At 36.0% G+C, this 13,249-nt stretch overlaps 1 protein-coding gene across 50 annotated transcripts in view; it reads right to left on the bottom strand.

The window, feature by feature from the left end:
* Positions 1–13,249, bottom strand: part of DLGAP2 (DLG associated protein 2) — a 447,444-nt gene that overhangs the window by 58,264 nt on the left and 375,931 nt on the right. For all 50 annotated transcript variants that reach the window (XM_030267281.4, XM_041714762.2, XM_072926394.1 and 47 more), the window contains one exon: positions 8,952–9,163. In XM_030267281.4, the coding sequence (XP_030123141.4) occupies positions 8,952–9,163 (212 nt within the window). The remainder of the gene's footprint in view (positions 1–8,951; positions 9,164–13,249) is intronic.

Raw genomic sequence — 13,249 nt, 5'->3', positions numbered from 1 at the left:
GACCCCTGCCTGGCTACAATCTCCTTTCAGGCAGCTGTAGAGAGTGATAAGGTCTCCTCTGAGCATCCTCTTCTCCAGGCTAGACAACCCCAGCCCCCTCAGCTGCTCCTCACAGTACTTGTGTTCCAGACACTTCACCAGCCTTGCTGCCCTTGTCTGGACATGCTCCAGCACCTCAATGTCCTTCTTGAAATGAGAGGCCCAAAACTGGATACAGGAATTGAAGTGTGGCATGACCAGTGCCAATGTTGTGGTATAACCCACTGCAGCCAAGTACAGGGTAGAAGCTAGAAGCCCCCTAACTTCTTCATACAAATTCTAAATCCTGAGGAGACATACTTGACAGCCAAGACAACCCCAGGGGAAAAATTGCCTATATAACTCCTGAGAAAGGAGATCCCAGTTTGTATTTTACTGTCTGCATTTTCTAGTAAGTGATTGACATCACATAACTTTATAATAAACCTAATATCATTGTTTAAAACAGTATGATTGTGGTGCCAGCAATACACTTGCCAAGGTCATTCCTTGACCTACTCATATTCAAAATAGTGATCACACCCCAGAGTACCTTTTCTTTGTCAAATGTTTAGTCACAAGTGCACCCTGGGTCAAGAAGGCACCAAAAGTGAATTAATGTCTTCAGAGGCCTCTAAAAGTGGTAGCAAGAAGGTCACCTTCTCACTCTGACTGGGTTTATCAGGTTTATTTGGGAGCATCCAATATAAAGAAAGTCCATGTTCCATCAAATTAATTTTTGGAATTTCCATATTCTAAAATAATCACTTTTTATTTTCATGATCATGCCTGCATTTGTGTAAAAATGTGAGAATGAATGGGAACATTAAAGAAAGTACAATCACTACTGTTCAAATCAGTCTACACAATTCAGAAGTATCTTTCTGCGACAAAAAGATAAAATTTGCAAAAGAATTCATCTTGGGTGCCTAAAAGGGAGGTGCATTAGAATTATCAAAGTAGCGGCAGTTATCAAAACCTATTTTATTGAGAGATTTGCATTTCAATGGATATTCATTTCTCTAGCTGGACCTATCTTAACTATGTCTTCCTAGATACATGAAATAACTCATCGACCAGAATCTAATGATTAAGCTTAGCCAGCAGTGCCATTGAATAGCAGCTGCGAGTCACACTGCATCTCCATGGAGCCCTGCTGGAGTCAATAGAGCTCTGCAAAGGCACCCAGATGTGCCTGCATGAAGCCCATTGGAGAACTCACAGTATAGATATTAAGTCTGATTCTGCCTTTGAAATAGCACATTTAGTCTGGCTCTTTGGGAAACCAAAAGTGCGCATAAATCTCATAAATTCATCTGTAGCAAAGAATTCCTTTTCGATTATTTGACAGTCTGAAGCTTCTCTTTGATCACTGGTAGATATGAGAATTTGGGCAAAATGAAACCATTTAGATGCCTAAATAGTTCATCATTGACCCATACCTTTTTAAAAAGTGTGCCTGAAATATTTTGAACATTATTACAGGAATATGTTAGGAAAGAGATGGAGACTGCTGTTTCTATCCTTATGAAATGCCTACTAATCACTGGTGGGAGAGAACTCTTACTGTCAGTAAGTGTTTAGGGATTTGGTACAACATGAACCAGAAGAGAATGAGAGGAAATCATCAGAATCGTTAAACAGTCTGGTGGTTTGATCACTCCTTGCAAAGATAGAGAGGATGTAGGCTCAACCAAGCCCATATTCCAGATCACTCAAAATGTTCCTGTAATAAAAAAAAGTAAGCTACAATAAATCTAAACTATAAATTTTTGAAAGGTGACAGATTTACAGATATAGCTAATCTATAGCCAATCCTAAAAGTCTTGCTCCCGTATAATATTTTGAGCTCTCCCTGGCAAGCAGGCAACAAGCTGGTCAGTATCAACAAAATTCAGGCGGATGATATGGCAAAAACTCAAAGGGCATTTAAAGCATCATGTAGCAGTTCAGTAAATAGGTCTGTAGATCTAAGCAGAACTCAAATATTAGATATATGTTCCTAAATCCATTTGTGGAATTGAAATATTCATTAATTTCCTCAGGAAACTATCTCACTTATTCTTTTCTTTTTGCTTTTGGTGCAATACATGTACACATGCAAAAAGTTGAATTTGGTAGAACAATTGTAGACTACAGGTTATCAGGATTCATTAAAGCGTCTGAACATGAGCTTAATTTAAGCACATATGTATGTCCACTAAAAACAGTAGATCTAAAGCAAATAAGTGACCTTCATGCTGAAGTTGAAGATATTAGTGAGACTATGTAATTTCTGGAGAAGCAATTGAGTAGAATTGAGAAAAGTGAATATATATATATATATATATATATATATATATAAAGCACACAAATTTTCTGCCTTTTTAACCAAAAGCATTTTAATTTTCAAATCCTTGCCTGAAAAAAATGTTTCTGTACACATCCTTTATAGTCCTAATTAGTTTTTATTGAAAACTAAGCAAATGAGAAAATCAGCTTTTGATCCTTTTCAAATGAAAAGTAAAACAAACTTATTTGTTGGAAGCAGAAACAAATAGGCACAAAAATCCAGAAGCATATTTTCCCTTGGATGTCACTATTTGTGCTTGTTATATTGACCTGAATCTTACTGCATTTTCACCACAATCCATCATGTTATTGCATTTTTCTGAGAAAATCCTGCTTTATTCCTGAAAAGACTCTGGAATTTGTGTAGAGCCTTAGGATCCCCCTTCCATCCCTAATCCAGGGTAATACATTTCAGCTCTACAACATAAAGCTGGTATTTACTAAAATGAGGCAGGAGATCTGGGCTCAGTGACGTCCCTGTGTTTCACACTATGCTACTTCTCAGAGAACAAGATGCCTAACACTGCTTAAGAGCATTTGCTATTATTCTGCAAAGGAAGAAAAGATGGGGATGTCTTTTGACCCCATAGAAGATGTTTCCTAGGTAGCCAGATGACTGTCTGTCCTTCATCAGCATTCCCTCTTAACCCTGCAGCCTAATCTAACCCATATCTTACTGACTGCAGCAGAGAAGACTATCACCATGCCATTGACCCTCTGATTACATTATTAGTTGATAAGGCTTTGTAATTACCCCTCAAACTCTCCTCGGTAAATCTCCAATTTCACCCCTCAGAGACTCTGAGTAGATGCTACTACACTATAGGGCCTCAGAAAGCTACTAATGAAGTGTGTAATGAGGCTTTTTAGAGTCAGAAGATTGAGGGGAAAAAAACCCCAAAGGTAAATAAAAAACATATAATAGATGAGGGTTCCTTTTCTAGTGATTTTCCACATCTCTTACAAATATTTCTCAGGAGTGGCTTCAAAACCATTCCTAATTTAAAATGTAGAAGGGTTAATGGCAAATTTAAGTTTGCCTAAAAAATTAAAAAGCTTGGATCAGTGCTGCACAGCAATGGATAATGTGGAAAGAGGACACTAATTTCTCTAGCAAGGAAGGTGTGCTTTAACTCTCAATATGTGACATTTCTGCAGCACACCCACTCCCCACATGTGCCCACTTACCCACAGCCTTTCTGTGTACACCTGCCAAGGGGCGTGTCTTAGGAGAAAGACCCATGAATTTGTTTGGCACTAAAGAATTGTGAAGTCTGCACTGTCATGGGCAAAGATGGAGGAAAACCCACAGGGCTGGTCTTATGCATTGCTTCCAAATTTCTCTTTTGACTTTCACTTTCTCATGTTGTAATTTTTTTTTTTTTTTTTTAATGGAGATTTCCCCTGTGTCTTAGAGGAGTCTGTGCTACTCCATGATTCCTGCTGAGCCAAGGGGTCTGGAAGCTAAGTGCTGTCAGATCTGGTTGAGGTTTAATCCCCTTGCTGTGTGCTTTGGCAACATTTTTGTTGGCATAACAAAGTCTGCAGAAGAGAACGTGGATGTGCCTTGGATAACAGTCCAGATAAGCATTAAGTTATGTGGCTGTGGATAGATGCAATCTCTCACTCTGAAAAGAGGGAGAGCAGTGAAAGATCATTCTTTCATTCTGGTTTGCTATGAGCCAGAAAACATGCCAACCATTTCAGGTTTTAGACATATTCACTTACAATATGAATGAAGTGTTTTGTGTTGAGTGGTGACTCACCAAGCTGTGAGTGAGAGTGGCTGAAATACGTCCACATTTCATGCATTGTGCTCTTCAGGTGTAAAAAAACTACAAAATAGAGATGTTAAACATCTGAGGGAGGCACGGATGCTCTCTCTTTGTGAGTGTGATTCATAATTTAAGATGCTCATTCCATACAGTGGCCAAAATCTGGCTGAGTATTAAGAAAAAAACTTAACCTTGGGTTGTCAAGACAACTTGAAGTATCACTGGTATTGTACTGTGGTACTTTGCCAAATAATTTGTACTATGGCAGATTCCCTTCCTCACTGAAACACTACATTTTTGTACTACCTCTGTGCTCACATGTCTTTCTGTCTGCCCACCCATCAGCTTAAGGTGTCTGGACCACCAGAAACAGAAAAGTCTGCCATTAGAGCTTTATAAAACAAAACACATTACTGTCACTGAATTACACATTACACATTGCTGTCACTGAATTTATTTTACTGTAGATTAACCTATTTAATCTTCATAGTTTCCTGTGAATCACTTCAGAGCATAATGGAAAACTTCAGCATAGCATGACTCTTAATTTGTGTGAGTGATACCAGTATGATCTTCAAATAGAGTGTATTTACTTTGGGCTAAATGCTATTGTTATTACTTTTGACTACATGGTGAGATGATTTTCAGAGTCTTTCATAACACTTCAAAAAGGAGATACTGAAAACAGAATTTTCTATTTCTACAGTGTTATTCTGTTCATTTACATAATCAGTATATTAAGTACTTTTTTTCCTGAAAATGAAAAGCATCAAATAACCATATTATATTCAGTTTTTCAGAATTACTCTCTTATTCCAGAGTATAAAATTCCTATTTTATTTTCAACTTTGCTTTCTGAATCCCAGTGTCTCTGATGCTTCCATCTCAGCTTTGCTTGGTTTTGTCATAAATACAGAAAAATGACATTTACTAGGTTGAAAGGATAACCTTACAAGCCATGTGGATCAATCTCTCATCAGGTTTTGCAGAAAACTTATTTAGGACAGGGAACTTTGTTTCAGCTATCCATTCCATAAACTGTTCAGTTGTTGTGATCTTTAATGTAAATGAAAATGCCTTGCAGTATATGACATATCTTCTACAAACTACTGCCTTCCAACACAGTTTAACTTCATCTTCAGTAGCATCACAGCACAGCAGAAAACAATGGACTGAATAGAAGGGCTTGCTGCTCCATCATACCAAAACTGATATCTGAACAATTTTGTATAATCATAGTGAAAAATAGTTTTTAAAAAATTAACTTTTTTTTTTTTTTTTCTCCAGGGGTACTCAGAGTCAACATAATTTCCACATTAAATAGGACTTCTGGCACCATTCCAAGAAAGCAAAAAGTTGAAAGGAAGTAGATTCAGGTATGTGTCCTGTCTCCACCACACCAAGTCTGATTGAATTACAATTTGCTCAAATGCAATTTCCTAATAATACTAACAAATTACACTGGTTTCAACTTGATGTTATTGGACTAAGTCATGCAACATACTGTTTAGTTTTTTGAAGCATAAAGAAAGAATTGAAATTCATTTATCTTCAGTGAGTAATCTAGATATTTAGGAGCATTTAATTTTTGAAAAATACAGAAAAAACCTGAGCCCCTTTATGCTATAGCTATACTCAGAAATAAGCTAGGTCCATTACCTGACCCTTTGGCCAAGCTTCCCTATCCTACAGTGAGAGTGGTTACATCCAACAGAGCTGGTCTCTGAACCATGTCTTGGCATTAGCCAAAGGTGAGACAGGTGGCCCAGGCTGGAGGTGGGCTGAGGATGCTGCTGGCTGTGCTCTCTCTCTGACAGAGGTTGTGATCAGAAGGCTGTTGTTGGGTGTATCACCTGCTTCTGTCAGCTATATAAAACAGCAGTGGCAGACTATGCACTTCCTTTTTCCCCCCTCCTGCCCCCCCCGTCCCCCACCCCACCTTGGAGTAAAATATACTCCTTTCCAAAAGCAACTTAAAAGATATTATTTCAGAATTTTAATACTTTTATTATATTTATTTATTTTTATTTATTAATTTATTTTTATTTATTATATTTATCTATTTGTATTCATTTATTCAAAAGCAAAAAATGCATTTATATTGTTTAGAAACTTTTAATGTTCAATTTGCTGGATCTTTGAGCAACACTAACCAGTAAAATAAGGTTTACTTTTGTCGAAGCATAAACAGAATTTAAATGGGAAAAAAAAATCCTTGCAAAGATGCCTAATAGTACTCAGAGGAGAAACACACACATGTCAAACATCTGTTGAAGGTTAAGTGAATGCTGTTCTAATTTTCATTTTATCGTATTCAGGATAGTGAAGGAAAGGTAGGCTTTTTCTTGTGAAATACATCTACTTTTGTTTTGCAGCCAATAAATGTTTTTATACTGCCAAAACTATCAATATTCAGCTTTTATTACAAGTCTACTGGTGGTCTGGCAGACCCCAGTTCTGAGCTACCCTGTCACCCCAGCAGAGAACTAAGAGAATTAAACCCTCATTTTATTACTGTGCACTGGCTCCCTCCATCTGGGTAAACAAGCTAAAAAGCCAGCTAATGCAGCTGACATATTGAATTATGTAATTTCTCATAACACATGCCAGAAATGCTGTTCAGCCCTGCTATACATGCAGGAATGCTGTTCAAAGCCCTGGCTTCTGGTTCAGCAGCATGATCAGTCGTACAAATGGTGCCCGGCACGCAGTGGGGATTACTGAGCCATGCTGGGGGAGGAAGGAAGGCTCCATAACCATTATCCATTGTTATATCATTCATAGACATCCACCAGATGGAAAAGGCAACCACAGGGACAGAGATACTGGGAGGAGATGGTTTGTGGTGAAAACCCAATTTTAGGATCAGCACTTTGTATTTCTGTGCAACAAGAAATTTTCTGCCTGCCTTTAGGATTTGGGATTTAGGATTTTTAGGATTTAGGATTTAGGATTGCTGAAATCTGTAGATTTTTGCAAGGAAGACTTACAAGAACCAGAATAGTTGTCACATTTCTGCTTGAAGTCCCCTGGAAAAACCTGTGAACGTTAGGCTGGTAGATTCAAGGTTTTGCCCTTCAGTTTAAGGAAAAACTAAGGACTTAAAAGATATCTGTCAACACGGGCAGCCTGGCTGCTCAACTATTCTAAGTCCAGTGCTAGTGACAAATTTTCAACAGAGCCTCTAATAATATTTTACAGTATTACAAAAGCTTCCTTCTTTTCTGACTGGTTAGTGGTGACTATGCCATGAAATCCTCTGAGGTCATGAACAAGCACAGCTGCCAACCCCAGTACCTGCATCAGCAGTGCACCCGTGCTTTAATCAATGAAATTCTGAGTGCTGTATTTGCAATACATGGAAAACTGACAGAAGACACAACATTTGGTATTGGCCTACCAATAACCACCTGCCTTCATGATTTAACAAATCAGAATACTTTCTTACTTAAAATATATTCCTTATTTGAATATGTATGTTTAGTTAGGTTCAATTGCTGTCTGAATGTTTATAAGCTGCAGTGGTCTAGGGCAGCCACCAAGTCCTGTCACTCACTGGAAAATTTGTGCTGCTACTCAGATTCCCTTGTGGGAAGCCCAACCATAGCTGAAAACAAAGAACAGCATAGAATATATTTTAATTGATCTAAGTGCTTGGAAAGTTAGAACAGTATCTAAAAAAAGATTTGTTTGCTGTATGAATAAGAGAAGACATCCCCTCCAAAACTGGAATGACTGCAACCAAACTGTCTCTGTGAATGATCCCTGGTCTAGAACAGTGCCCAGAACTCTGTCAGGCAGTGGCTGGGCCAGTATAATATGAAGCAATGAAGTTGGAAACTCTTCTCTTCGATAATAGTGAAAGTTGGTGTCTTTCTTGCAGATTGCAAGTCAAATAATTCAATTTAATTAAACCAAAAGGATTTTTGCCTATGGTTTTTGTTATATTTTGTTTTATGAAAAGGTGAGTCACTATGGTAAACCATATGGTATTACTTACAGAACAATAAACAACACTTGGTCCAAGATTTCGCTCTTAATTTCTTTAGTTTATATCCCAGGCAAAAAGATAAATTTGATAAGCCATGAGAAACATCCAGTCAAATTAATAGAATCTGCAGTTTTTAAATCAGGCTACCACTTTGAAACTCTCCTGACAAGAATATTTACGGTTTACTTATCAAATGATATATTGAAAAGATAAAAAGGAGAGGAAAATAAAAATCTATTGTAAAATATATATATCTACATACTTCCCTGTAGTTTTAGGATTTGCTTTAGTTATTTAATAGGCCATATTGAAGGTAGTATGAATGGTAGCATGAATGAAAAATAACCCAGTCAAACAAAATCCTCCATAATGTGTTTAAATGAGTATGATACAGTATAGCTGATACATAAAGAATTGCACTGATAAAAAAGGTGTAAAATGCCAAATATATGGTACAATTATATATTTAATATTATATCTAGTAGAGAACAGAGTATATTTTCTATTTCAGAGAAAGCAATGAAATAACAGAAATTGTATTATATACCAATCCTTCTAGAGAAAAAAAACCCAGAACTTTGAACTTTTGGCATAAAATGTGTATACATTTCCTTCAGTAAACATAACAAAATCATTCAGAAGTAGAAGATTTATCTCATGGATGGAAGAAGATATCAGGTTTTCATCCAGTAACCACAAGAAACTGTAACTAAGCAAAAAAAAAATATCTTTTAAACTACAGATATTTTTTCCTATGAAAGCTGACCATTGTCCATAAGAGACAAAGAAAATTATCCAGATCATGACAACTTCCAGAAAGGTGTAGTGAAGCTTACTTTTGATGATCTCCGAGTGGTCTTTGCCCAATGGATTTTAATAATGACTCTGGTCGAACTGATAATTTTGGTGATGTCTTGGGGCTAGTATCAGAATCTCCACTTTCTTCATCTCCCATGGCCTTAATATAGCTCCCACTTCTCATTCTTCTGCATGGGATCTCATCATCTTTCCCACCAGCTGGATATCCTCCCCATTCATCCTGAGGTACCTAATGGAGACCATAAAACACACACACACAGAATGTGCTTTATTCTTTTCATATGTTTAAATACTCCCTTCCGTTATTCATTTTACAAAGACAAGTAAAGAATTTTTTATTCTTCAGAAACAAATTGCTTATAAAGAGATTTCTAAGAACCCTAAATGATTTTGCCATTTAACTTCAACTTCAGGGCTGGAAATTTTAAGTTTAGAAATGTTAGGACCCAAGGAACAATGAAGTCATGGATTGTGAGTTGAGCTGCAATATCTATTTGTAGATATGCTCTAAAGTGCAGGAAGCAGCTTAAAGTTTGCACATAGATTTTCATCTGATAACAGTAAATTAATCAGGTATCTCAGACCTAAAACTCATTGAAAGCCGAGTACTTCAGGGTTTATTACCAGCAATCCTTATAAGGGGCTTTCAGGGAGGTGATTGGCCTATTTCAGATAAACTAAGCCATGATCTTGGCATGAATAGATAAAATTAGGCTTTAGGGCAAACTTCTGTGGAGAAAAAAAAAAAGAAAAAATGGTATTTTGTCTTTTTTTATATTTAGAAACTAAAAAATAGTTGATAGAGATTGTAATATATGAGATATTCAACCAGTTAAATAATATGTGCGGTTGCAGGATTGCAGTTGCCTTTATGCAGTTCAAGTGGATTTCCAAACAGTAAAATTGGTATTCAGATAATCCACAGCTGGTGGATGGCAATCTCTCTGCACCACAAATTACCAAAGAATTGAGCAGGAGTGGATTCCTCAATCCAAAGTGAAATCAGCCTTGTTTCAATGCTTATGATTAAATACAGCCTGTCTCTGACAGTATTGCCTTTTTTTTTTTTTTTTAATTTAATCTTCCAAGGTGCTGAGTCCTCTGGCTCTAATCCAGAAGCACACTTATGCATTTAATTTGTTTTAAGGATATAGGCAACTCTCTGTAATACATTATAAGGACTCATAGTTAAAAAGTAGGATGTGACAGAGTTCATTAATGGACCAAGGCAGATGTTCTTGGCAGCATCAAATCCTTTATCAACATTATGATTCCATCTATATTAGGCAGTTTAATGTCTTTATTTACTAATATACTATAAGTCTGAAATCTCAGATAAACATATATTTAGTAGTTTCATGCCACAAATAAAGATTTTCAAGTCAAATATATTTGAAAACTTCTATAGACTGAGTTCACTGTGGAGCTGAAGCAAATGCTCCCATTGGTTTCAGCTTTTTTGGAGACTGGGTTTAAATAATTAACATGATCTGCTTGCCATCTATGGCCCTTTCAAGACAGATGAATTAGCCATGCACACCAGGTAAACAGACCTGGGGCTTTGAGTCTTAAAAAGAGAGTAAAGGAGAAATGAAGTTTTAAAAGGGGGTGAACAAGAAAAAGAGAGATATTAAATTTAAAAGCCCAAGCTTAAGACAGAATGAAGAAAAAAAAAGACTGAAGATGAAGTCAGAAAAAAAGAGATGAAATAGATTGCCCATATCAGGAAAATGTTAGGGATAACTATCAGCGAAAAAAAAAAAAGTCATGTTCTTATACAAAGTAATTGGACAAAGCATGAATCTAAGTGAAATATGAGTTACATCATGCAAAGAAACAAACTTTTCACATTATTCAGCTTTGGATGGTGATTGGAAAGGAAGCAAAATCTTCCAAAACTTGAAGCCTGTAAGTGTGATATATCATTCTCATTTCTTTTTCCAGACCTAATATGTATAAGATTAATGCTGCAGAAATATTTTCTATGATTCTATGAGACCTAAAAAATCATTTACAAGTATTCATAGTAGTCATAGCCAGTCACTTAAAATACTAAATATACATACATTAAATTCAGCATCTAGATTTTTAATCTACAGGTGACAACTCTAACAGCTGTAAAAATCTGAATTAGAGAGCTATTTTATTACTTGATATCATACAAACATACTCTTATTTTAAAATATTCTTTATTATATGTATGTTAGCATGGCTAAAGCCAAAATCCAAATACCAAAAAAACCCAGTTACTGGCATCTACATAGGCCCACTACAAGGTGTACTGTTAAATTTTCAGTACTAAAGCTGAATTATCATGTCTTAATATTATTTTCTTTAAAAATCCTCTCATAACTTTTTCATTGAATAATTATTTAGGTTTGAAACTTCTTTCCTTCATTTTACTTCAAAGATAATTCCATAGAAAGTTTAAAAATGCATTGATCGATAACCTTTTACTTACTGAAATGCAGAAAATTATTGCTTTCTAAACTTTATTTTGTCTGAAATTTCATGTTCAAATAACTAGATAAGGACTGGATTTAAATTAGTACAACACAGGCTTATTTGTTGATTGAAGTTGCAATCTTATTTTAAAAGATAGGAATGACTGATTTTGTACATTAAAGTATCTAAAAAATAAACTTCTTCACTATGATAAGGACAAACCTTAGTTATGTGCATTACTGTTTCTGTTGATTGCATTTCTTTTGCTGTCTATATTCATAATTTATAGGAATTCACATAACAGCTAAAGACCAAAGCAAAAAACCCAAGAAGTCCTGCTCCATTTGTGGTGTGCTCGTAGTAGAAAAGGCAACAAGAATCCCTTTCTAATTAGACCAACTCACTGGCTGTCACAGAAGCAGTTCTGGCTCTTACAACATTATTCACAATTAAAATATCTGGGGTTTGTTGGATTTTCTTTTTTTTTTTTTTTCCTTAAACCATTCGAAGGAGCACAATACACTGAACACAGTGAAAATGATTATGGAACTTGGTGAGGAAGTTTGACCATGTGTTTTCTCAGAAGGTTTCATCCAGAGCTTTGGACAACAGCTGGAGTCTTTTTGCCATCTTCAAAATAAAAAAAAAAAACCAAAACCAACCAACCAACCAAACAAACAAAAAACCAAAACAAAAAAAAAAAAAAAAAGAATTAAGAAAAAAGAAGAAGGGGTCCTTGACATTGTTTTTCCTCATGGACTGAGAATTGAAGCAAACTTTGAGTCCCAGTTCAGCCTAGTTCTTCATTACTTGAGATGATAGGTTAAATACTTGGAAAAATCTTTCCAAATCCAGGCTATCTCAGACCTCAACATAGCTTTAAAGAAAAGCAGAAGCATTATGTAAGTGCAGGAAAGATTTTTATTTTGAGATATTAACAAAAACATTTCACATCATGTATGAGGGTGATTAAATATACATCTTCCAAAATATGGAAAGGGCTTTGCAACTTGCAGAAATTCTATCTTACAATAATTACCAGCCCCTGAAATTCCCATCTGCAGGGCTTGCAGCTGCTAATTTGGAATAATTACCCTAATTATCTACTTACATGCAGTGATGAATGCTGATATTTATAATGTCTAAAAAGGCCTTCCTTCTGTTCTAGATGTTAACATGAATCCTTGTATATGTAGTTTCTATCCACAGAGGAGTTATACTGCATACTACCATATGAATTTCCCTTTGCAAGAACAACTGTCTGACAAGGTCTGGCTGCTGATCTGGCTGGAACTGTTTCAGAGAATGATGAGTCTCCTTCATAAGAATCATTCACTGTTGCTGTAAGGAGCAGCAGATTCAGAAAATTTGACACCTTTCAATTGTCTATCTACTGACTCATTTTGACATCTTACATTAATCACCTAGGGTCAATTTTAATAAAGCACTTGATATCTAACACTTACTACATGTTATAAAGTGGAACTAAGAGTTAATTCCAGAACCTTAGGAAGGATCCTAAATTCCCCATAAAGGCATTTCGGAGAGTTAGTTCCTTCAAAGTAACATAAAGAAGGTCCATCTAGTTAACAACCCAAATCTAAAGCATGAGGAAAAATCTCAAAGAGTTCTCTCTCTTACTGCATCTGATTACAGGCAGCAGAAAGGCCTTCTGTTATTTCCCTGTCAGATCCTAAAATCATTTTCTGAAGAAAAAAGATGGTTTTTTTGTATTTTTTTTTTCAAAGTACAGTAGCCTTATTTTTTCCTTCTATGATGAAACAGCGGTGGAAGACTTTCTTAGTCACCTTCTAATCAATGACATTTGGAGAGCTGTCGTCCTCTTTTTGTCATTCCCAGCCTTTTCATG

Source organism: Taeniopygia guttata, chromosome 3, assembly GCF_048771995.1.
Source record: "Taeniopygia guttata chromosome 3, bTaeGut7.mat, whole genome shotgun sequence".
Taxonomy (NCBI): Eukaryota; Metazoa; Chordata; class Aves; order Passeriformes; family Estrildidae; genus Taeniopygia; species Taeniopygia guttata.
This window is presented reverse-complemented; position numbering and strand designations above follow the sequence as displayed.